The sequence below is a fragment of the Fundulus heteroclitus genome, chromosome 9 (assembly GCF_011125445.2).
Source record: "Fundulus heteroclitus isolate FHET01 chromosome 9, MU-UCD_Fhet_4.1, whole genome shotgun sequence".
NCBI classification, from domain to species: Eukaryota; Metazoa; Chordata; class Actinopteri; order Cyprinodontiformes; family Fundulidae; genus Fundulus; species Fundulus heteroclitus.
In genome coordinates this window covers 29,620,965-29,643,195 of record NC_046369.1, presented here as the reverse complement: position 1 = coordinate 29,643,195, position 22,231 = coordinate 29,620,965, and the positions used below count along the sequence as shown (strand labels likewise).

General features: G+C 44.7%; 2 protein-coding genes across 3 annotated transcripts; one reads left to right on the top strand and one right to left on the bottom strand.

The window, feature by feature from the left end:
• Positions 1–751: 751 nt before the first annotated feature.
• Positions 752–13,641, bottom strand: eef1aknmt (eEF1A lysine and N-terminal methyltransferase). Of its 2 annotated transcripts, none has more exons than XM_036141431.1 (9): positions 13,387–13,641; positions 13,035–13,307; positions 12,492–12,963; positions 12,222–12,421; positions 10,586–10,775; positions 3,337–3,504; positions 3,011–3,223; positions 2,784–2,915; positions 752–1,058 (listed from the first exon to the last, which is right to left on the bottom strand). In XM_036141431.1, the coding sequence occupies exons 1-9, from the start codon at positions 13,537–13,539 to the stop codon at positions 775–777; spliced, it is 2,085 nt and encodes a 694-aa protein (XP_035997324.1). In that variant the 5' UTR covers positions 13,540–13,641; the 3' UTR covers positions 752–774. The 2 variants fall into 2 exon arrangements, with proteins under 2 accessions (XP_035997324.1, XP_035997325.1); XM_036141432.1 differs by having other exon boundaries at positions 3,337–3,501.
• A 120-nt stretch (positions 13,642–13,761) lies between these two features.
• Positions 13,762–16,782, top strand: itpa (inosine triphosphatase (nucleoside triphosphate pyrophosphatase)). The gene is made up of 8 exons (XM_036141435.1): positions 13,762–13,878; positions 14,030–14,087; positions 15,623–15,687; positions 15,761–15,834; positions 15,928–15,959; positions 16,054–16,166; positions 16,249–16,325; positions 16,509–16,782. Exons 1-8 carry the CDS (start codon positions 13,816–13,818, stop codon positions 16,639–16,641), a joined length of 615 nt encoding a protein of 204 aa, XP_035997328.1. The 5' UTR covers positions 13,762–13,815; the 3' UTR covers positions 16,642–16,782.
• Positions 16,783–22,231: the final 5,449 nt, after the last annotated feature.

Below are 22,231 nucleotides of genomic sequence, written 5' to 3'. Positions count from 1 at the left end.
ATATATATATATTATCTTGGTAGACGTTTGTTTGTACACATTTGTTGTTGTTGTTCACACATACTGTACGTATGTTTGTTGATATTATTCATGCTTGTTCCCATTTTTTTTGTTCCACACTGTTAATTTTTATCTTATGCCAGGTACCTTTATTATTATTGTTGTCCTTCCTTTCAGCCCTGATGCACTCTGAAGCCTGATGTATTAATCACTTATAATATTCCTCCCTGTTCCTTCACTTTGTTCTTGTTTTTCCAGTTAGATACACACACACACACACACACACACACATGGTAGTGAAACGTTTAGGAAACATAGTAGTGAAACGTTCTGCTTTGACAGCTAACGGAATGAAGTTTTCAGCGCATGCGCACAAACGAGCGAGTTAGTCTGTCTGTCTGTCTGTAACAGCCCCTCCTTTGCTCTATCCCCTCTAAAAAAAAACAGAAGACAAACTTTGCAGCCAATTAGCAGGCACCTAAAATGCAATCAGTGTCTCTGGGTTACAGCTATTTAAAATCCCACAGGACCGGAGCAGGGTAGGGCACCACTGCAGCCCTATAAACACAGCAACCAGAGCCGGAGAGTGTAGTTCATCCACTGTAAATAACACCGCTGCATTCTTTGCCTGTGAGGGAGTGTGCACAGCAGAGTGGAATAGTAACCAGAGACAAGTGAAAGAGAAAATGTACCTTACATTTATTAGTGATACATTACAATAATATAAAGGCACTTTCAGCTTTTTTTCTTAGTCTAAAACTTATGACTAAGCCGTTACTCTATCACCAGGTCTTTTAACATCTCTGCAATGTCTATATGTGGCCTGCGTTTGGGTTCAGTCCTTTCAGAGGACAACGTGCTCTGGAAATTCTTGGCTGCCTGACTCAAGGATGGGAGGATGTGGGCGGCGTCTTTTTCTTCTCGGAAGCACAGGAGGACTTCGTTGATCTCCTCAGCGATCTTTCGAGAGAGGATGGTGGGAAACACACTCCTGACACGCTCAAGCACGGTCTTCCTCAGGATTGAGTCACGACACACGAGGTTTAGCATGAACAGACCTGGCAGCAAGACATACAAAAAGATTTGATTAACACAAAGGGAATCCGACTAGATTCCCACAATGTGTGTGTTTTTTTAATTGATCTTACTTTAAAAATATGTCATGTCATCACATGTATCCTTATCAGTAATCAATGGAAAAATCTTATATTACAGCAATCAAAGCTTTTTTGTAATTGCGGAGCAGCTTCTTGCACGTTTCCACTGGTGTTCTGACACTTTATCTTTGGTGACGAGCTCTGAGTCTTTAAGGTTGGAAGGCCTCCTGGCCATCACCCTTTCTCTCCTTCTAAAAGTTATCCATCAGATTGTAATTGGGACCCTGGCTTGGCAACTCCATTACATCAATATTGCTTCTAGTCAGAAAAACAATTTTGGTCAAATTAATAGCTTGATTGATACCTAAATCTGCCAGGGGTAGGAATAATTAAAGACTTAAAGTTAGGAAATAAGGACAGTAAAATATAGTTAAAGAGAGAGGAATAAAGCTTTTTGCATCTCTGACATTTATTTCTATCTAAATAAACAAATTCCAAAAACTGAGTTATACTATTCTATTAAGTTAGAAAGTAGGTTGGACACAGATGCATTGATATATGCCTACATGGCTGATGGCTAATAGTTGTAAGTATAACAAAAATCTTCAAACATCAGTGGTTTTATGACTTCAACAGAACAATCTTAACTAAGGCGCAAAATCATTCCCAGACTTTAGTTCCAACTTCCAAGGCAAATCAAGCACGACACAGGTCGGGGCCAGGATTTGAACACAGGACCTCTTTGCTGTGAGACAGCAGTCCCACGAGTTGCACCTCTAAGTTTGCTGCTTCTATTTGAAACAACAATTAATTTTATTTCACTTTATTGGTTGCCATTAAGATCCCCGTCACCTGCTGTGGCTCTGCTGGAAGAGGGTAAAATTGTGTTTCATTACACTTCATCTATTTTTTCACATGTGCTACAGGTCTCTAATCCAGGGATGTGTATGTTAACCTTTTCACTTGATGTCATATTTTGTTATGTGCTGGAAAACTACCAAGGCTCAATAATACAAGGTGGTGGGAGCATCATGCTGCGAGGAGGCCTCTTCTTCACTAAGAGGGAAGGTGGTTGGAGTTAATGGGAAGATGGACAGAGCTGGAAAATCCTGGAAGAAAACCTGTTAGAGGCTGCAAATGACTATCAGATTCGGACATTTTTGATATAAATGGAAATTCCCAAAAGAAATTCAAATATGTCAGAGACACATTACCAAAAGACTTTGACCTTTAACTACAGCAGAAAGTGGTTCTGCAGGGTTTCATGGGTGTGTGCGTGTATGCTATCTATCTTTACATGAAATTGAATGAAGCCATTTACAAATCCATTCAAATGTCTTCACTGCAAAAATGGATCTAAAAATAAGTAAAATGTTCTTAAAGTTAGTGTATTAATCCTTAATTTGAGCAGGTAAATAGTATTATCTGCCAATGGAATGAGTATTTTGACCCCTAAAATAAAATAATTAGACACCCTGCACTTGAAATAAGATAATGGAGATGAATTGTTCCTATTTTAAGTTCAAAAATCTTGTTCCATTGGCAAATAGTCTTATTTACCTGCTCAAAACAAGGACAAATACACTAATTTTAAGAATATTTTACTTATTTCTAGTTCTGTTTTTGCAGTGTTGCAACTTGTTATATAAAGACTAAAAAATAAAGCGAGTTTGAACTCTTGTTTACCTCTGGGAGAGAGGATGTTAAAAACTTTCTGCAGAACAGGGGTTTCTACAAAAGCAGCAGGGGGACAGCTCATCCCCAAAGAGCTGTCCTTGTTGTCCACGTCAAACATGACGACGTCAAACAAACGGCCTCCTAGAAAGAAGGACACACGGCGGTCAGATGTGGGCTTTGCTGCTACAGCCGCTCAGGCTCCGTTAACAGCCCGGACCCCTCACTCCCACACCAACCTTCTTTCTCCAGGGATCTGATGCGTTCCAGGCCGTCCCCCAGAGTCACGCTCAAACGCTCGTCAGGCCGGAATCCAAACCATTCCTTTGCCACCTCCAGCACAACTGGGTCTAGTTCTACAACCTCAATGGTAGCGTTGGGTACAAAGTCCCGGAGGAACTGAGGCAGGCCTCCTCCACCGAGGCCCACCAGGAGCACGGACACCGGAACGTCTAGGAGGGAAGATGGTAAGGAAACCTTTGTAAAGAGGAATCAAACGCTAACTCATGCAGAGGTTCTGATAAACCGGAAACCAGCAGGTCTGTGCAAACCTACATGTACACACCTTTGTCCTGCTGCGTCCCCACTCCAAGCATAGAAAGACCGGCCACCATGACCTCGTGGTGAGCACAGCAGAGGAAGCCGCTGTCCACCGACAGACAGGCTGAAGGCGGAACCGCGGCAGATGCTGCCTTGCTCTTCTTTTTGTTCTTCTTCTTCTGGCTTGATGCTGCTGGTGCACAAATGGCCACATTTATTCATATTATTGCTTTGTTCACAAGATTTCACGTTCTATATTAGAGCTGCACATTTCCACATACAGCGGATCCTAAAAGTGCACACCGCCCTGTTACAATGCCAGGTTTGTTGCGTTGGTAAAGGTAACACCAGGATAAATCCTTTTCAAAAATGTTTCACCTTTATCCATGCCTCCTGTTGTACTTGACTAACACCACTGATGCCCTCTGTTCTGGTGTCTCAATATTTCAATTTTAAACTCATCTGTCCAAAGAAGATTATTTCAGTAGTCCTGGTTTTCGTCTATGTTCCCACTGACAAACTTCCGTCTGGATTTCATGGTTAGATTAGAGAGCCAATGTTTCCTTCTTGTACACCTCCTATGAAAGCTGATCTTGTCCCTCTGATTGTGGAGGCATTCAGAGTGATTGTCAGGAATGGTTTTCATTCCCAGGTTTTCAGGGACTTCTTTTAGCCTTTTGGGGTTTGCTGTCAGGGTGGACTTTCTTTCTGAATTGTTCTACATTATTTTGAGATCTCTTTGAATCCATTACCAGCAACCTTCTGTATAAAAGGCCTCAGTCAACTCTTTCAAACTAAAAATCTGAGGCTTAAACCAGGAAAACCTCTATGGCACTGATTAATAATACTCTCATCGTGTGCATCTGATAAACCGACAAGTGATTTTTATTTGAGTATGCATAGATGTGGGGGTATCTTAATTTATTTCTCCTTTATTTCTATCTTTCTTCCGGATTTATTATTGATTTAAATTTCTGTAATATTTCAGTGTTGTTAAAGCTACCCAATAAAGGTTTAACGTTTTCTGAAAGCATTCATCCTGGTCTCATTGTTTTAGATAGCAAAAACCTGACATATCAAGAGGAATGTGGAAAAAATTCTCTCCACTACGTAACTATATATATATATATATATATATATATATATATATATATATATATATATGTCATGGTTTTCAGATGACGAGCCCACATGCAGATACGAACGGGAGGCAATGCACAGTTTTAAGATTTTTATTAAAGGAAAACAGGCAGGTCTATGGACGGAACTACAGGTGACTCGGCTGGGTCAGAACGTCACGGCTGGAGAGTCTGTAAGAAAGAGCAAGTGAGTTCTTCTGAAATAAGAGCCAAGAAACTTGCTAGGAGTTGCACTGCTTACCATTAGGCTGGGCGGACCTAACCGGGAAGAAGTAGCGTCATGAGAACTCTATGTGACTACTCAGATGGAGATAGGTGGCTAGTGGCTGAGGGCGGCAGATGTAGCTGGCGAGGAATCCGAGGCGACCTCATTGGCAGCGGTTGACAGATGGATTGACCAGAGTGAGCACAGAACCAACAGAACCCGGGAAAGGGGATCTCAGGCCTCGCTGGGTAACTTCCAGGAAGTATGAGGGGAGCGCCAGAGCAAAATCTGAGCAGACAGGTCTGCTGGTCTGTTTCTTCGGACGGGACGTCAAGACAGGTGAGTGCATCCAAGCACCAAATCTGGAGCAACAGAGAGGTACAAAAAATTACTCAAAAAAGAAGAGTAACAAAAAAACTCACAAGCTGGTTTCCGAGAGTTGGGACAGAGGCCACGTCGTACCACGACTGGTTAAGGCTCCGGCGTCTTCCATCTGCCAGTGCTCTGCTTAAGAAGCCAGAGGAAGCCGCCTGCAACGAGCTGCAGGTGTGGACCACGCCTCCTCAGCCAACTAGACACACCTGAGGAGTAGAATTAGAGCAGCCAACACAGAGAACCCTGACACTACCCCCCCCTCAACGGCCGCCTCCTGGCGGCCCAGACGAAGAAGTACTGGGCTGAGTAGACCAGAAATCCCGAATCAAATCCTGATTGGCGATGGTAGCTGCAGACACCCATGAGCGATCCCCAGAGCTGCGACCCTCCCAATCGACGAGGTATTGGTGACCCCTACCTCGTCGACGGGCATCCACAACCCTGATGACGCGAGGATTCTGACTGTCCTGGGAGGGTGGAGGGGGTCCGGAAGGAGGGTATGAATCATTGTCCAAAACGGGCTTAATCTGGGATACATGAAAAGTGGGATGAACACGAGAGTGAGGGGGAAGACGTAAGCGGACGGTGGTCGGGTTGATAACTGTCTCTATTTCATAGGGACCAGTAAACCGGGGAGCAAGCTTCTTGGCGGATGGGTTAGTCAATACATCTCTGGATGATAACCAAACCCTCTGACCGGGGCGATAATGGGGAGCTGGTCTGCGGTGCTGGTCAGCAAACCTCTTACTCCGCTCTGCGGTGCGAGTGAGTGCTGTAACCGTCTCTTTCCATATATTCTGGCAGCGAGCAATATAGTCGTTGACGGAGGTGAAGGGAATCCTGAGTTCGTCTGTGGGTAGGAGTGGAGGTTGATACCCTAAGGCAACCTCAAAAGGTGAACGTCCCGTGGCTGAGGTGATGTGAGAGTTCAGGGCATACTCTACCCAAGGCAAAAACTTGTTCCATTCGGTAGGTGAAGATGACGTGAGGCAACGGAGAGTGGTCTCTAATTGTTGATTCATTCGTTCTGTTTGGCCGTTGGTTTGAGGATGGTATCCGGAGGTGAGCGTGTAACGGGCACCCAGAGCGGAGCAAAAGTGCCGCCAGACCTGAGAAATAAACTGGGGACCCCGGTCAGAGAGAATGTCAACAGGGATTCCATGGAGCTTGAAAACATGTTTAATGAGGAGTTGGGCAGTCTGGAGGGCGTTAGGTAGCTTACGGATGGGAATGAGATGACAAGACTTCGAAAAACGGTCAACAACAGTCAAAATCGTTGACATGCCTTGGGAAACAGGGAGTCCAGTAAAGAAATCAATGGCAATGTGGGACCATGGACGTTTGGGGATAGGAAGAGGATTCAACAACCCAGAAGGTGGCTGGTTAGAAGACTTATTCTGGGCGCAGACAGGACAAGCTAAAACATAGTCTCTGACGTCCTTGGTCCACGATGGCCACCAGAATCGCCGGGACACCTGAGACTGGGTTCTATAAATGCCCGGATGGGCGGAAAACTTAGCATCGTGACACCAGCGTAAAACCTCCGGACGAACAGATTGGGGAACATACTTTAGTCCCGGTGGACCCGTACCAGGATCCGGATCTAATAGTTGGGCCTGGTTAATCCTGTCCTCCAGATCCCAATGCAGACCTCCAACAGTGCATGTGGGGGGAAGAATAAGTTCCGGCTCCTTCTCTTGTTCAAATGGGGCAAATTGACGAGACAGAGCATCTGGTTTAATGTTTCTGGAGCCTGGTCTGTAGGTTATGGTGAGGTTGAAACGAGAAAAAAATAATGACCAACGGGCTTGCCTTGAGTTGAGTCTACGGGCTGTCTGCAGATAGGAGAGGTTCTTGTGATCTGTCCATATTATGATGGGCTGCTCGGATCCCTCTAGCCAGTGCCGCAACTCCTCCAATGCTAACTTAATGGCTAACAGTTCACGATCGCCTACATCATAGTTCTGCTCGGCAGGGGACAAGCGACGGGAGAAGAATGCACAAGGGTGTAACCTTTTATCTATCTCAGACTGTTGGGATAGGACCGCTCCCACACCTGTGTTAGAAGCGTCTATTTCAAGGGTGAATTGTTTCGCAGGATCAGGGTGAACGAGTATGGGAGCCTGGGAAAAACGGGACTTAAGTCGATTAAATGCCTCATCGGCTTCAGGACTCCAGATAAAAGGGACCTTGGTGGAGGTAAGAGCATGTAACGGGGAAGCTATCTGGCTGTAGTTCCTGATAAAACGCCTATAGAAATTGGCGAACCCAAGGAAACGTTGAAGCTGTTTACGTGACTCAGGAACTGGCCACTCCGTTACTGCTTTTATCTTTTCTGGGTCTGACCTCACTTGACCGCCTTCCAAAACAAGACCGAGGAACGAAACTGAAGTCTGGTGGAACTCACACTTCTCGGCTTTTACAAACAGGCGATTTTCTAGTAATCGCTGGAGAACAAGTCGCACATGTTGCTTGTGTTGTTCTAGGTCACGAGAGTAAATCAGGATGTCATCTAAATAGACAAAAACAAAAACATTCAAAAAATCCCGCAGGACGTCGTTAACCAATGCCTGAAAAACTGCCGGGGCATTACACAAGCCGAAGGGCATGACTAGGTACTCAAAGTGACCTAACGGAGTCTTAAAAGCCGTCTTCCACTCATCCCCCTGTCTCACCCGAACCAAATGATAAGCGTTGCGCAGATCAAGCTTAGTAAAAATCTTGGCATTCTGGACTGGCTCGAGGGCTGATGATAATAGAGGAAGCGGGTACTTATTCTTGACGGTTATCTGGTTAAGCCCTCGATAATCTATACAGGGTCGAAGGGTCCCGTCCTTCTTGCCCACAAAAAAGAAACCAGCCCCTAATGGGGAGGAAGAAGGACGAATTAACCCCGTAGCCAAAGACTCACTGATGTATTTCTCAAGCGATTGACGTTCTGACCTGGAGATGTTATAGAGCCGACTCACCGGTAGAGGGGCCCCAGGTAACAAGTCAATCGCACAGTCGTATGGGCGATGTGGGGGCAAAGAACAAGCCTGAGTTTTACTAAATACCTGCCGTAAGTCGTGGTAATCCTCTGGAACGCGAGAGAGGTCAATCATGTCTCCGGAATCTGTCAAGGAAGTAGAGGAGACGGCTACGGGCCGAGCGGACTGCAAGCAACGGGAATGACAAGTAGGTGACCATGACTCCAGTCGGGACTCAGCCCAATTAAACTGCGGATTGTGGACCCTTAACCAGGCTATTCCCAAAACCACAGGTGAACGCTTTACCGGGAAGACAAAGAAGGAAAGCTGTTCCCGATGGTTACCGGAAACTATCACTACCAATGGTCGGGTGCGATGGGTAATAAGAGTCAATCTCTGCCCATCTAATGACGAGACCTGGAGTGGCTCAGGTAAAAGATCGACAGGTACTCGAAGCTGGTCCACAACCGCCTGATCTATGAGATTAAAATCAGAGCCTGAATCTACTAGAGCTGAAACATCAAAACTTTCCTGGTCGAATATTAAAGTAACTGGTAAACAACAACGAGAACCAAATGACGCCTTAACAGCCTCCCGGGGAATAGATCCCAACCTGTCCACCGATCCCCCCGTTAAGAGCGGCGGACTCGGTCTTTTGGCCGAACAGGACAATCTCTGAGGTAATGACCCTCACCTCCACAATAAAGACATAAGTTTTCCGAGACACGCTGCTGACGTTCCTTATTGGAAAGACCAACCTGCCCCAACTGCATGGGTTCAGGAGGAGGTGTAAAGGAACGGGGTTCCTTCTTGGTAAATGTAGAAGAGGTGGAGGTGGATGATTGCAAGGCAAGGTTGGATCTAAAACGGGTTCGGCTGCGTAATCGAGAATCCAAACGGATAGCAAGTGCTACAAACTCCTCAAAATCCTCAGGTTCCTCAACCCGAGCTAACTCATCCTTTAACGACTCGTCTAGAGCCTGAAAGAAAGCTGCCTTTAACGGTCTCGGCTGCCAACCCGCAGCAGCAGCAAACGTACGAAACTCCACGGAAAAATCAGATACGCGTCGACCGCGCTGTTTCAAAGTGAGGAGATGACGAGACTGTTGTGCCGAATCCAACTCAGGTGAAAAAATTGTCTTAAATTCAGCAATGAAGTCCTGAAAAGTAATCCCAAACGACTGACAATCAGGGAATCGAGCCTCGGCCCACCTAAGAGCCCTACCCGTTAGTAGACGTAAGACATAAGATATCCTTACCTCATCAGAGGCGAAAGTCTGGGGAGAACGGTTAAACATCAGTTTGCACTGGAAAAGAAAACCACCGCAACTTCCACCGTCACCGGAGAATTTCTCCGGACAAGGTGACGCGCCCTCAAGTGGTGGAGTCCAAACCTGATTCTCCATGCTCGGAGCGTCGGAAGGCGGGGTAACGTGATCCTGAGTGACAGGTGACGTCTTCGCGGAAGTGACTGTGTCCACAAGTAGGCTAACCTGAGCGGCTAATCTCTGAAGCTGTTCCTGAGTGGAATTGACAGCAAAACCTAGCGACTGCATTTGTTCCTGCTGTGCGGCTATCTGCCGCCCGAACGTATCCGCTGGACTCTGGTGGCCGGAGCCTTCTTCTGTCATGGTTTTCAGATGACGAGCCCACATGCAGATACGAATGGGAGGCAATGCACAGTTTTAAGATTTTTATTAAAGGAAAACAGGCAGGTCTATGGACGGAACTACAGGTGACTCGGCTGGGTCAGAACGTCACGGCTGGAGAGTCTGTAAGAAAGAGCAAGTGAGTTCTTCTGAAATAAGAGCCAAGAAACTTGCTAGGAGTTGCGCTGCTTACCATTAGGCTGGGCGGACCTAACCGGGAAGAAGTAGCGTCATGAGAACTCTATGTGACTACTCAGATGGAGATAGGTGGCTAATGGCTGAGGGCGGCAGATGTAGCTGGCGAGGAATCCGAGGCGACCTCATCGGCAGCGGTTGACAGATGGATTGACCAGAGTGAGCACAGAACCAACAGAACCCGGGAAATGGGATCTCAGGCCTCGCTGGGTAACTTCCAGGAAGTATGAGGGGAGCGCCAGAGCAAAATCTGAGCAGACAGGTCTGCTGGTCTGTTTCTTCGGACGGGACGTCAAGACAGGTGAGTGCATCCAAGCACCAAATCTGGAGCAACAGAGAGGTACAAAAAATTACTCAAAAAAGAAGAGTAACAAAAAAACTCACAAGCTGGTTTCCGAGAGTTGGGACAGAGGCCACGTCGTACCACGACTGGTTAAGGCTCCGGCGTCTTCCATCTGCCAGTGCTCTGCTTAAGAAGCCAGAGGAAGCCGCCTGCAACGAGCTGCAGGTGTGGACCACGCCTCCTCAGCCAACTAGACACACCTGATGAGTAGAATTAGAGCAGCCAACACAGAGAACCCTGACAATATATATATATATATATATATATATATATATATATATATAAAACTAAAATGTAACACTCCTTTAAAGAAAGTGTCATTTATAACTGTATAATATCATCCGAGGAAATATGCATTACAGCAAACAGAAATGTAAGTAAAACAATTAAATGAATGACCAGCATTTGATGAGACGAGGCGGCTCTCTGACTGAACCAAGGAGATGTTGGACAGGAACACGAGTCTGCGATAGAGTTCTCCATCTTCTCCTCTGACGTTCTCCACACAGTAGTCCCCGCTGAGCTGACTCACACCCCTGCTGACCTCCTCTCGCCAACCGAGATCACCTCCCACTGACAGAAATGGCACCTGAATGGAGAAAGGATGCCCACATTGATGAACTGATTGTTTTGAGTTCTTTTTTTTCTTTTTTCTTTTGGTGCCACAACATGCTAACTCCTGTAAAAAGCGTAATACTTACAGAACAGTGCCTTGTACCTAGGATGAGTTACAAATGTGGGACAACAAGGATGCTAATGAGGGATAATGGAGGACACATTACCAACTATGGTGACGTCATGCATTTTAATCTAACACAGATTCCATGTTACGTTAATTAATCTCTGCTTTGCCTTTGGAGCACAACAATGAGCATTAGTTTTAAAAAAAACTTTTTCAAATCGTGATAAATATGTTTAGCCCATGTATCGGCAGGAAGCTTTTTCTGTTTCTGGTGCGACTCACTTCTATAGTGTTGCTTTAAATTGTGCTCTCCTCCATGTGAAATTGAAAAATAACTTTATCAAATTTCCCAAAACAAAAGCTCTCTGAGGATCACCTTTCTGGCCTCAACCTGTTTTTCTTTTCTTTGACCTGGTTTCCTTAAGATTCTGTAGACATCAAAATCCTTTTCCTGATCCGTTTTATTTTACTAGCATCGTGGCGTGCATGTTGGGCACGATGCGGGACGCTGCTTTGTAGTTTGATGGACAGCCGGCGCGGCCCTGTCTCATGTGGAAGAAGCAGCTCAGATCAGAAAACTATGTGCGGTAGATGAGAATGCAGATGGGTGCAATTGCAAGGTAACCCTGAAAGCAAACCTGTTAAGAAGCTTCAAAACACCTGAGACTGGGAAAGAGGTTCAACTTTCAGGTGGCTTATGAGGCTAATCATGCAAGAGAGGCACGGTGGTGCGGTCTGGATCAAAGCTCCATTCAGTCTGCAGTTATTTTGCAAAGAATCATGGCGAAAGAAAGCCTCCAGTCTCTAGTGGTTCAACCCGGGGCGGTTCTAGACAGGGGCCAACAGGGGCCCATGCCCCTGTAGAAATGGCCTAGGCCCCTGTTATGGCCCCTGTACTAAAAGCATGATGTTAAATAAACTTCTCATAATTATTTGCAATGGCAAAGAAACCATAACTGATTGGTCACTTTGACCAATTTTATTTTTTACCCATACAGCTTTACTCTAAAAAGAATTTAAAACTTAAGATGTTTCACGTTTAGCTTTAGCCGTATTGAGCAGGGGGCAAAGTTTTCAACTGCTAGATCAGGGTTCTGAAACCTGCAGTTCCAGAGCCACAAGTGGCTCACTTAATATTATTACACAGTTAAATATTGCCATTTTATTGTTTTTAATTGTTTTGTTCTGTGCCCCTGTGAAAAAACACTGGCCCCACCTTGGCCACCCTGGTAAATTTGGTCTAGAACCGCCCCTGGGTTCAACAGAGTATTTATTCATGGGCATTCCAAAATCCAAATAAATACACTAATATACAACCATAAAGGGTTAGGAATACAGAGTGTGCGTGGTTACCTGCTGGTTGGTTGGCATACCCGGTGGAGCCAAGTCCATCACCACCGGCGAGAGTTCTGATTGGACCGCTTCCATGTCTGTGTACTCCTGATTCCTGTGCATTGAGACGATAACCAGGCGGCGAAAGTTGGCGCTGGCAGCCAGCTGCCTCCTGCCCTCAGGCGAGCAGTAGAGCCAAGCCGTCTCACTCCCTCTGGGCACTGCCAAAACAAGAACAACCCGTCAGTCAGAAAGAAAAAGAAACGAATTGCAGCCACACTTATAGCTCACCTATAAATATAGCAAACTGGTTGGGCCTTGGCACCTTGGCTCCGGGCGGACAGTCTTGCACGGTGAGAGTGTATCTGGGAAGGCCTGTCCTGGCGTCACACAGAGTCAGGGAAAGACTGGAGCCAGGCTCTGTGCTCGTGCGAAGCCTCTTCCTCAGGACAGAGTAGGCCTGGTACTCCCTCACAGCAGACAAAAGCTCACACGCCTGCGCGTGCCGGACAGGTGCGCCATCGTCCCCGACACACATCTCAAGGATGGGAGCGGGCATCGGTTGGCGGAACTTGGTGCAGACGAGGACAAAGACGGGTAAGGCGAAGGTGTCTTCTTCTTCTTTGCCCCTTTCTTCCTGCAGGCAGTGGAGCCTGACCGCCCAGCCGAGCTGGACAAAGTGCTCCACGGCCAGCTTGACCACGCTCTCCTGAGCCAGAGTCACACACACATACCGCCCTCCGACCTTCAGGACCCGGCTCACCTGCAAAGCACGCAGGACTTTCACAGTGCACATCCTCCGCATTGCAATACTCTGTCCGACGCTCGCCTTACCTCACCGAGCATCCTCCTGGCCAGAGCCCCTTGCTCTGCAGAGGCCATGGCATCCAGGGTGCCTTTGTCCAGGGCGGCCTGGAAGCTGGCGTCCTCGTAGGGCGTCTGGGTGGCATCCACCCGCTGGAAGCTCAGGTCGGGTCTGCGCTCTTCGTTTCGCTGGTTCATGTGAGCCACCACCGTCTCGCTGATGTCTATGTTGGTCAGATGTCTGTAGCCAACATCATACAGCTGCTCGCTCAGCTCAGAGTTGCCACAGCCGACAACCAGCACCTGCAGGGAGGAACGCAACACGCTCAGGTTCTGCAGCCACGGCTTCACTTCGGACGCCGCAGGACGCAGTTTCTCCCACCTTATCCTGGACTTTGATATATTTGTGGAGCACGCCGCACAGCTTGTTGTAGTCTCCGTACCACTCAAAAGCCCGGTCTCCTCGCTTCTTGAAGAACCTGTCCCAGTACTCCGTGGAGCTGAACTCCTCGGCGGTGCGAGGTAAGAGGCTCATGTTCTCCTGCTCTCTCCTCTCTGGCTTCGTTTCAGCTCCAGAACCGCTGTTGTTGTTTTTTTTCCCCGCATGGCACCCCGTGTCCCGGTTTCTATCCGGACAGCATTTCTGACAGTACCTCTGTGTGATTGGCGGGTTCTCTTAGTGGGCGGGGCGCATGCCGTTCGCTGATTCGCTGCGAAGTGAGGGGAAGGATTTCATTGGCTGAAGTGGAAACATCGCCGGTCCGAGTTTTTTTTAGTTCCCCCTTCTCTCCCGGCGGCGGTGTGTAGGATCATGGCTGTCCCAACAGGAAGATCTGTGGTCTTTGTAACTGGAAACGCAAAGAAGCTCGAAGAAGTAGGAATCTGGCATGTTGTCATTTCTGTCTCGCGCTCGTATGATTTCCTCCGTGCCAGGCTGTGTTTGCTGCATGCAGCCATAAAGAGCACGAGCCGCGTTTGTTTTAAACGCATCCTTTATATTTCTAACTTTCGTTTCCACCCTGCAGGTCATCCAGATACTCGGAGACAAGTTTCCCTACAAACTAGTGTCGAAGAAGATTGATCGTAAGTGTCGAAAGGAGCAAACCACGTGTGACGTAAATAACTGTATCAAGTCCAAAATCAGCGCAGCCATCTAAGCAGGAAGGTTGGGAGCACTTCATGCTTCCTTCTGCAGACAAGCTTTATGGAGACGCTGATTTCATTTTTGTACTGGAAAGAGGCACAGGGCAGACACAAAAATGCACAATAGCATTATAGCATAATAGAATGGCTTATATTTAAGACAGAAAATAAATTATATTATATATTACAGTTATAATAATATCAGTTATTAATATTTTATTTTTGCAGACTTAACAAAAATATTAAATGAACACCTGCTAAATTTGCTGGTTTCAAGCGCTCACTGTGAAAAAATATTCCTCTATGCTGTTCTGCTCATCACTGGGCAAGACAAGTGTAACAGTCTGATTGTAACTGGTTAGTCAGGCTGTCTGCTCTGTTAGCTTGCCTGCAGAGAAGACCTGATTGAAAGAAAGTGCTGCTCAGTTTTACTAGCTGTAATTTTAAAACAGAATTATCTTGCTAAGATTGATGTGTTTGTGTGTTGGCTTAATTTCCTCAACAGGAAATGCTTAAACAGATTATGTTTTTTTTATTGGAAAGCAAAAACGCAGTCAGCTGACTGCTTTTTTTCAGTCAGCTGACAGGCAGTGCACAGCAACCAGAGAGGGGGAGGAGCAGTACTGTGTTCCTTTATGATCCATGCAGCCACAGAAATATCAGATGTGCTGTCTCTTGCATGTCATGGAACTGATTTTAAGCTGTGCAAATGATGTGATGGAGGATTTTAGTGGTTTTACTACCTTTTTACAAGGTTGTTATACTTATATTTTCACTCTTTTTATAACTCCTTCCAGTTAGTCTGATTATTATAACATAATGATAGCGCATTGTTGTTGTTTTTTTCTAAATACTTTTGTCTTCAGAATTATCTTTATGTAGCCAATCAAATAGTCTGACTATGGTTTCAACGATGACAGCGATACAGACATTTGGTGTACATACATAAACAGTATGGATTTTTTTTTGTGTTTTTTTTCATGTGGATAAAGAAAATGGGAGGTTGTGAAAGGAGGTTTGTTTCAGCAATGCAGCTGTCTTGACCCCTTGACCTTTCAAAAGCTGTAAGGTGTCCATTTGTAGGTTTCCTGTTGTGTATTCTTAATGTATTTAGCACTAGCAGTGTCAACTGTAGTGCTTTTGCTCTGGCTGGTGCTCCACTGGCTGAGAAGCGGGCTACACCCAGGACAGGTCGCCAGTCCATCACAGTGTTTTGGATTTTAATTTTCTGTAACATACATTTCTATAATTATTGGTCACTTAATTATCACTTATCAGACATTTCTGTACTTTAGCCCAATGGTTTAGTCTACCTCTGTCTTTTTTTTCTTGACAAAATGTGTGCACCACAGGTTAAGATGCATATCAATAGGCTAAGGAACATCACAATACTGAAAAAGCTTTAACATAAGAAAGCCATAATTCTCCATCTCTGCCCATGTTTTTGTATTTTATTTTATTCTGTTTTTACACAGTCCCTGAGTACCAAGGGGAGCCAGATGAAATTTCTATACAAAAGTGTAAGGAGGCTGCACGACAGGTACATTAAATCGCCACTGCAAGAGCGTCAATATGTGTAACCTCATGTTAACACTGCTGTTTTTGTCCCAAAGATTGATGGGCCAGTCATAGTGGAGGACACCTGCCTGTGTTTCAGGGCGCTGGGAGGACTGCCTGGGCCTTACATGTAGGTCCAGTTTCCTCTCCTAGTAAGGCAGTGCAGCTCAGATTGTAAATCTTTGACTAAATTTATTATTTGTGTTTGTGTGTGTGTGTCTAGCAAATGGTTTCTCGATAAACTAAAACCAGAAGGTAAGTAATAAAATCTGTTATATTTAAACAAAGTGTGACAAAAGCTGTGTGACAATTCTGATAATCCTGGTTTGGTTGTGGAATTGTGAATAAGGCTTATACAAGCTCCTAGCTGGCTTTGAGGATAAATCTGCATGGGCCCTCTGCACCTTTGCATTCAGTGCTGGTAGAGATGAACCCGTGCAGCTCTTCAGAGGGAAAACTGAGGTTCGATTCTGTCTCACTCTCATTCCTTCTGTGTTTTATGTTGTGTGGTTTTGCCTCTGATATGTTTCTCAACATCACGCAGGGGCAAATTGTGGAGCCCAGAGGGCCTCGAGACTTTGGATGGGATCCTTGTTTCCAGCCAGATGGATACGACAAAACGTAAAGAACCATTTTATTTTCACCACAAGGGGGAGCTAGAGGATAACGACACTGTCAGGGTGCAAATGAAAAATACCAAATCGCCCCACCATTCCCATTAGGCATGATGTGTCTTTGTTAATGTACCGCTTTTTAGACGCTAACTTCTCCATTCTCTCTAACTTTTGTTTCTCTTATCTGTAGCTACGCTGAACTCCCCAAAGACATAAAGAATTCAATCTCTCACCGCTATCGGGCGCTCGCTGCCATGTCTGAGCACTTCTCACAAATCAACAGTACCTCACCACAGAGCAAGAAGAAGAAGCAGGAGGATTAGAGGATCCTTATTTACACAAAAATGAACCAGCTTGGGTCAAAAGTTCCCTCTGTAACACCAGTCCTGTAAACCCAAAGTGAGCAGGTTTTGGGTTATATCTGTTTCTCCCTTTATCTTAATAAACACATTTTATTTTCAAAATATGTATTTTTCTTCGTTCAACCTTGACTCACAGTTTATTTTGGGTATGTTTATTTTTCCCAAAGCATGATCAACACAACTTTAGGCTTGTAGACACTTCCTCTAGTTTTGCTCTGCCGTACCAGAGCAGAAACTCCAAGATAGCCTGTTTGAGTTTTAGTTTCCAGGGACGGACAAAGATAGACTCAGAGAGGACCATAATTCATGAAATGAAAAGCTCCAGGGTCCTGATGAGAGCAACAGACCGCTCCGTTTCTAAGGCTGGGCCTGTGGATTTGGCGCAAGAAGCAGATAGATGTTCAGGCTGGAGTCCAAAAGTGTGGAGGCAGGGGAGTTTAGGAGGAGTTGGTTCCTAAAGCAGAGAATGGGGTGTTCAGTAGACGGCACAGTGATCACAGAGGGGATTTGGTAATAAATGACCCGGGAGCTTCAAGTCTCACACAGGAACTATGCATACACCTGTGACTGGTGCCTGTTAGATTCACAGAGGATGGGAGTCAGGCTCATAAACAGGCTTTCTTTAAGACCAGTTGGAACTGCGTACTGCTGAGTGTACGTAATACTTAAATTGGCAAAGTTCTGGTAAAACATTTTACTCACACTCATCACAGGAATGAGTGTTGTATAAATGTTGGTTACGTAAAATGTTTAATGATGTATTGAAATAGTAATTTTGTCATTGATGGTGATAAAGCCAAGAACACCAATGAATTGTCAAAAGCAATAGTTGGGTTCACAAATTTTGAATTTGCTCTGAATTGTCTCCAGTCCCTGTCAAAGTTATACACACAGGTTCAAATATATACGCAGACACCCTCATAAACATTTAGTCAAAATCTGCCTTAGCATGTCACACCTCTGCCACATTACTGAAGCCATCGACAATTTGCACAGTTCACAAATTTTCTTTATGGTCTTGGGGTGCTTAAAGGCAGCTTTGGAAGCTTGATGCTAGACAGTTTCATACGTCCCAGTTTTTCCTTTGTGTTTGGGATGACTGACTCTACTTTTGCAACACCGACTAGTGTCCAAGTGTCAAACTTAGACTCCTCAAAATATTGTTCTTGTAACTGGGGCTAAATTACTCAATATTTTTCTTGTCTAATCACAAAACACGTTTTAGTCAAGCTTGAAGGCGTCCATTTTAAAGCAGTTGTGTCTCTACAACAAGCTGTGTGGTGTGTCTCTTGGCACAATGTCAGTCCACTTGATCAGTTCACTGTGGACGGTGACAGAGGTTTTAGCAGATTTTATTTCACAGCAGGTTCAATCATTCGTGGCTGCCGAACATGGTAACCAGTTTCCTTTCAGCTGAGAGTAACGGATTGGGTTTGATGGTTGAAACGTGGAAACAACTGGGTATCCAAATAGAAGGATAAAGTTGTCTGATGTTAAGCTTCACCTACCCAAAGCCCCAACATCAACCCTAATGGAAATTTGTGGAGTAAGATTGAAAAATTAGTCATTGCTAAGAAACTAGGAACTATAATTGATCTCAACCAACTCAGAAAATATGATTTTTGTGTAATATGTAATTAGATATTCTATCTCTGGGAATGCAATGGATCAGAATGGGTTTGGTAGTGTTCTAACACGACGCCACACCAGAGCACAAACTGAGGTCTAAAAAGACATGGAGTCGTGACCTCAACCCGATAGAGCACCTTTAGAATAAATTAAAACGGCGACTTCTTGTCCAACATTAGTGTCTGACCTTACAAGTGAGTTTCTGACACAGAGGTCAAAAATTCCCATAAACACCCATAAACCGTTTGAAAAGCTTCCCCAGAAGTGTTGACGGTGTTTGAGCAGCAAAAGGTGGGACGATAGGCTACAAAAACATGAAACTACTGTCATTTTTCTTCTGATTCTTTAGAAATCAACATGGTTTGCTTCCCAAACAAATGCAGTCTAAATTTATATCCATTTGATTATAATACATTAAACAACTTCTCTGTGTAATGATCGGTACAACAGCTCTAATTTAGTGAATTGTAATTTTCTAATTCAATCAGCAGTTCTCATTTAAACCATTATATTGACAGAGCAGCTTTTTCCAGCGTTTGCACAATGATCTTCCTCGAGTAACATAGTAAACATTTACCAAGATAGATCCATATATTGATAGCTGAAATTCTGTTGTATGGCTCAGAAGTGAATACTGTGGATAAATATCTCCCACATGCCGCAATTTTTACGAGAGTTGAGCTGCTGTATGTTCACGATAGTTTATGAGGGTTACTCATATAAAAATTTGCATTCCTAAACCAACTTTGTGATAATTCTATTTTTCTCTGTGGGCCCAAAGCAGCTGCATAGTTTGCTTACTCTTCAGGCTGGCTCCGGACTAATGTACAGGAGGCATAGATGTGGTGTGAAGTAAAAATTTTAGTCCGAAAATATGTACTGGGATTGTAAAGTAACAGAAAACTGGAGCATTTTAGTGAAGAAATGCCTTTACAAACTGTGATGTACAACTCTTCTGCATTTTATGTGAAAAATAAAAGCCAGTTTGTGTTTTTACACACAGCACATCTTAGATATACTTGAGCAAAGCAAATTTAACAGCTGTATTCACATCCTTTCAACACGGTTGTTGAGACATAAACCACGATGACAACATTTAAAAATGATTATGAGTTGGAAACTTTATGGTTTTTTTAAGCTCCGGAAAAGTCTCCGCCTGATGGGGTTTGGAAAACCATCCCCAGACATTAACTTGGATGTGTTTTCCCGAAGCCTCTTCATCAGGCCCGGAAAACAGGACATTACCGACTTTACGACGAACAGAACCAGTAATAGCCTGCTCATCCGACGTGATATGAAGGAGACTTTGCTGTTGTAATGCTGTGGTTGATGAAGGAATGTGTTGCTCCGGGAGGAAAAGCATGCCTGACTTTATGAGCGTTAAATCCATTAGGACTGGGCCAAAGGAAGAGGAGGATTTGATGTGGCTTTGGGAAGACAAGCTGCGCTTCCTTTTAACTATTACGCATGACTTACCTGCCTTCCCCCTGCTGTGTCGGGTTTTATTAAACAGTAAACACCCGCTAAAAAGCAGCGTTTTTTTCTCTTTTCCATCTAATAGTGGAACCTGTACCTTAAAACGGCTCGGATTATGTTCTGCATGACTTTAAATCTGAAAAGACTGGTTTTACCTTTCAAAGGGCCAGCCATTTTCCATCCCATAAATTCTGCCGTTTTAACAAACTCTGTCGTGAATGAAGTCTGTCCAACATTTTTAAAGGTTCAGAGGGATGCGTGTTATTCCACCACGAACGAGGGAAACAGGTGACCTGATAGATATTCCTGCTCAGAGTCGGCCCCAGACTGTTTTCTGTTTATGACCAAATCCAAAGGGCACTGAAATACTCAGGGAACAGTGCCTATAGTTAACCTTTTCCCAAGAGATACTGCCTGTGATCACATTTCCCCCAAACTAATCCATCGCCATTACCGGCTTTTATTACCACCATACACTTGGAAATGTGGTGATTTAAAGTGCGGTGCCCCAGCAAGCAGTCACTGCTTCAAGTAAACAGTGATCCAGGCTCCCCATTCTGTGCATCTGATCCTGACACTTACAGTCATGTAAACACGTTAGGACACCCTATCACCCCACTGACTGCACTGACTTTCACAAGCTGTCCCAAAGATCTGGGTTTTTTTTTTTTTGTTTTTTTTTTTTTTTTACAATGGTCGTGATAAATTAACGAATACACTGCTTGGAAAAATCAAAGGAACTGTTTTTAATCATGTTATAATGTCAAGTCAGTTAAACATCTGTAGTTTTGATCTGGTCGGCTCATCAGTAGAGGTTTTTTTTTAATCGTTGTCGGCTGTTCTGGTGTTATTGAAATTAACAACAGGGGCTCCAAAAAGGGGGAAACAATGAGACGACTCCCCCAGAAACAGGAATAGTTTTGCAGCTGGAGGCTTTTTTTCACTCCTCATTTTATTTGGACTGTTTTTCAGTAGTTTTCCATCTGACCAGGATCAGTGTCACTACTGGTAGCGTGAGGCAATGACTGGACCCTACAGAGGTAAGACAGGGAGTCCAACTCCACCAGGATGGTGCATCAATACTTGCATTGCCAGAAGGTTTGCTGAGTCTCCTAGCACAGTCTCAGGAGCATGGAGGAGACTCCGGGAGATAAACAGTTACTGTAGGAGAGCTGAATAGGTTTGTTGAAGGTTCTTAGCCCATCAGCAGGACTGCTATCTGCTCGTTTGTGCAAATAGGAACAGGAAGAGGGACAGGATACTGCCAGAGCAATACTAAGTGACCTCCAGTGGCCATTAGAACCAGACTTCATGAGGGTGGCCTGAGGACCCGACGTCCTCTAGTAGGCCCCGTGCGGATGAAGAAATTGATGCCATTGACTGGCCTCCAGGCTCCCCTGACCTAAATCCAATAAAACCTCTCTGGCATATCATGTTTAGGTCCATCTGACACCACCAGGTTGCACCTCAGACTGTCAAGGAGCTCAGAGATGCTCCATGACACCATCTGTCATTTCATGAAGAACTTGCCAGAACATTGTTAAGCATGGTGAGGGGCACACAAACTACTCCGGAACCTTTTGAGTTTATGCAATGACACTTCTAACAAACTGGACCTGCCTTTCTCTGTGACGTCTTATTAAGTCCTCTGTTGGTCGATCATTTTCATCCAATAATGTGCCTTTCTATTGTTCCTAACACATTACCCGTTCCATATCAGTGTGGATAGTCAGCAGTTTTATTTGGGATATGATGTGTTTTCAAAGTGTTCCTAAAATTATTTGAGCAGTATATTTGAGAACTAATATACATGGGATGTCAATCTTTTTTGTTGTGGTGTACAGCTGGCTCATAACATGTTTCAGCCTCTGTTAAGGAGCGGATTTGGGCTTTGACTGCATTATAGGACTTTCCATTTCTCCCATTAACTCTCAACGAGTCTCGATGGGCTTACTGGCATGTTTTGGGTCATTATCACATTTCCGTGTCCCATTCAGCTCCAGCTTCAGGTATTTTCTTTTTTTCCCACATTTTCCCTAAGTACCGTCTGATACACGGTAAAATTCACGTTGAATATATGATAGTAATCTCACCAGGTCCTTCTGCTGCAAAATGTCCACAAAACATAAAACTTATCATGAAACGTGATTTTTTTTCTGGTTTGAAGTATTGAATTTATGCCAAACATGTCCACTGTTTTTTAGACACATCTGACGAAAGAACATATTCTCTGGCCCTCATGTTTTAGTCAGAGATCAAAGGTTTCCCCTCCGTGCACATCTCTCATGACCATCAACCTGCAGTCTCTTTCTGATTCTACATGGGTCCACTTTCGTGTCAACAGTAGTAAGAGCCTGCTGTAGGTACCATGATGGCATTTTAGGGTTTTAGTAGTTTTTTTGTAGCATCTTGTGGTCTGTTTTCAGGTTAAACTTGCTTGGGTCAG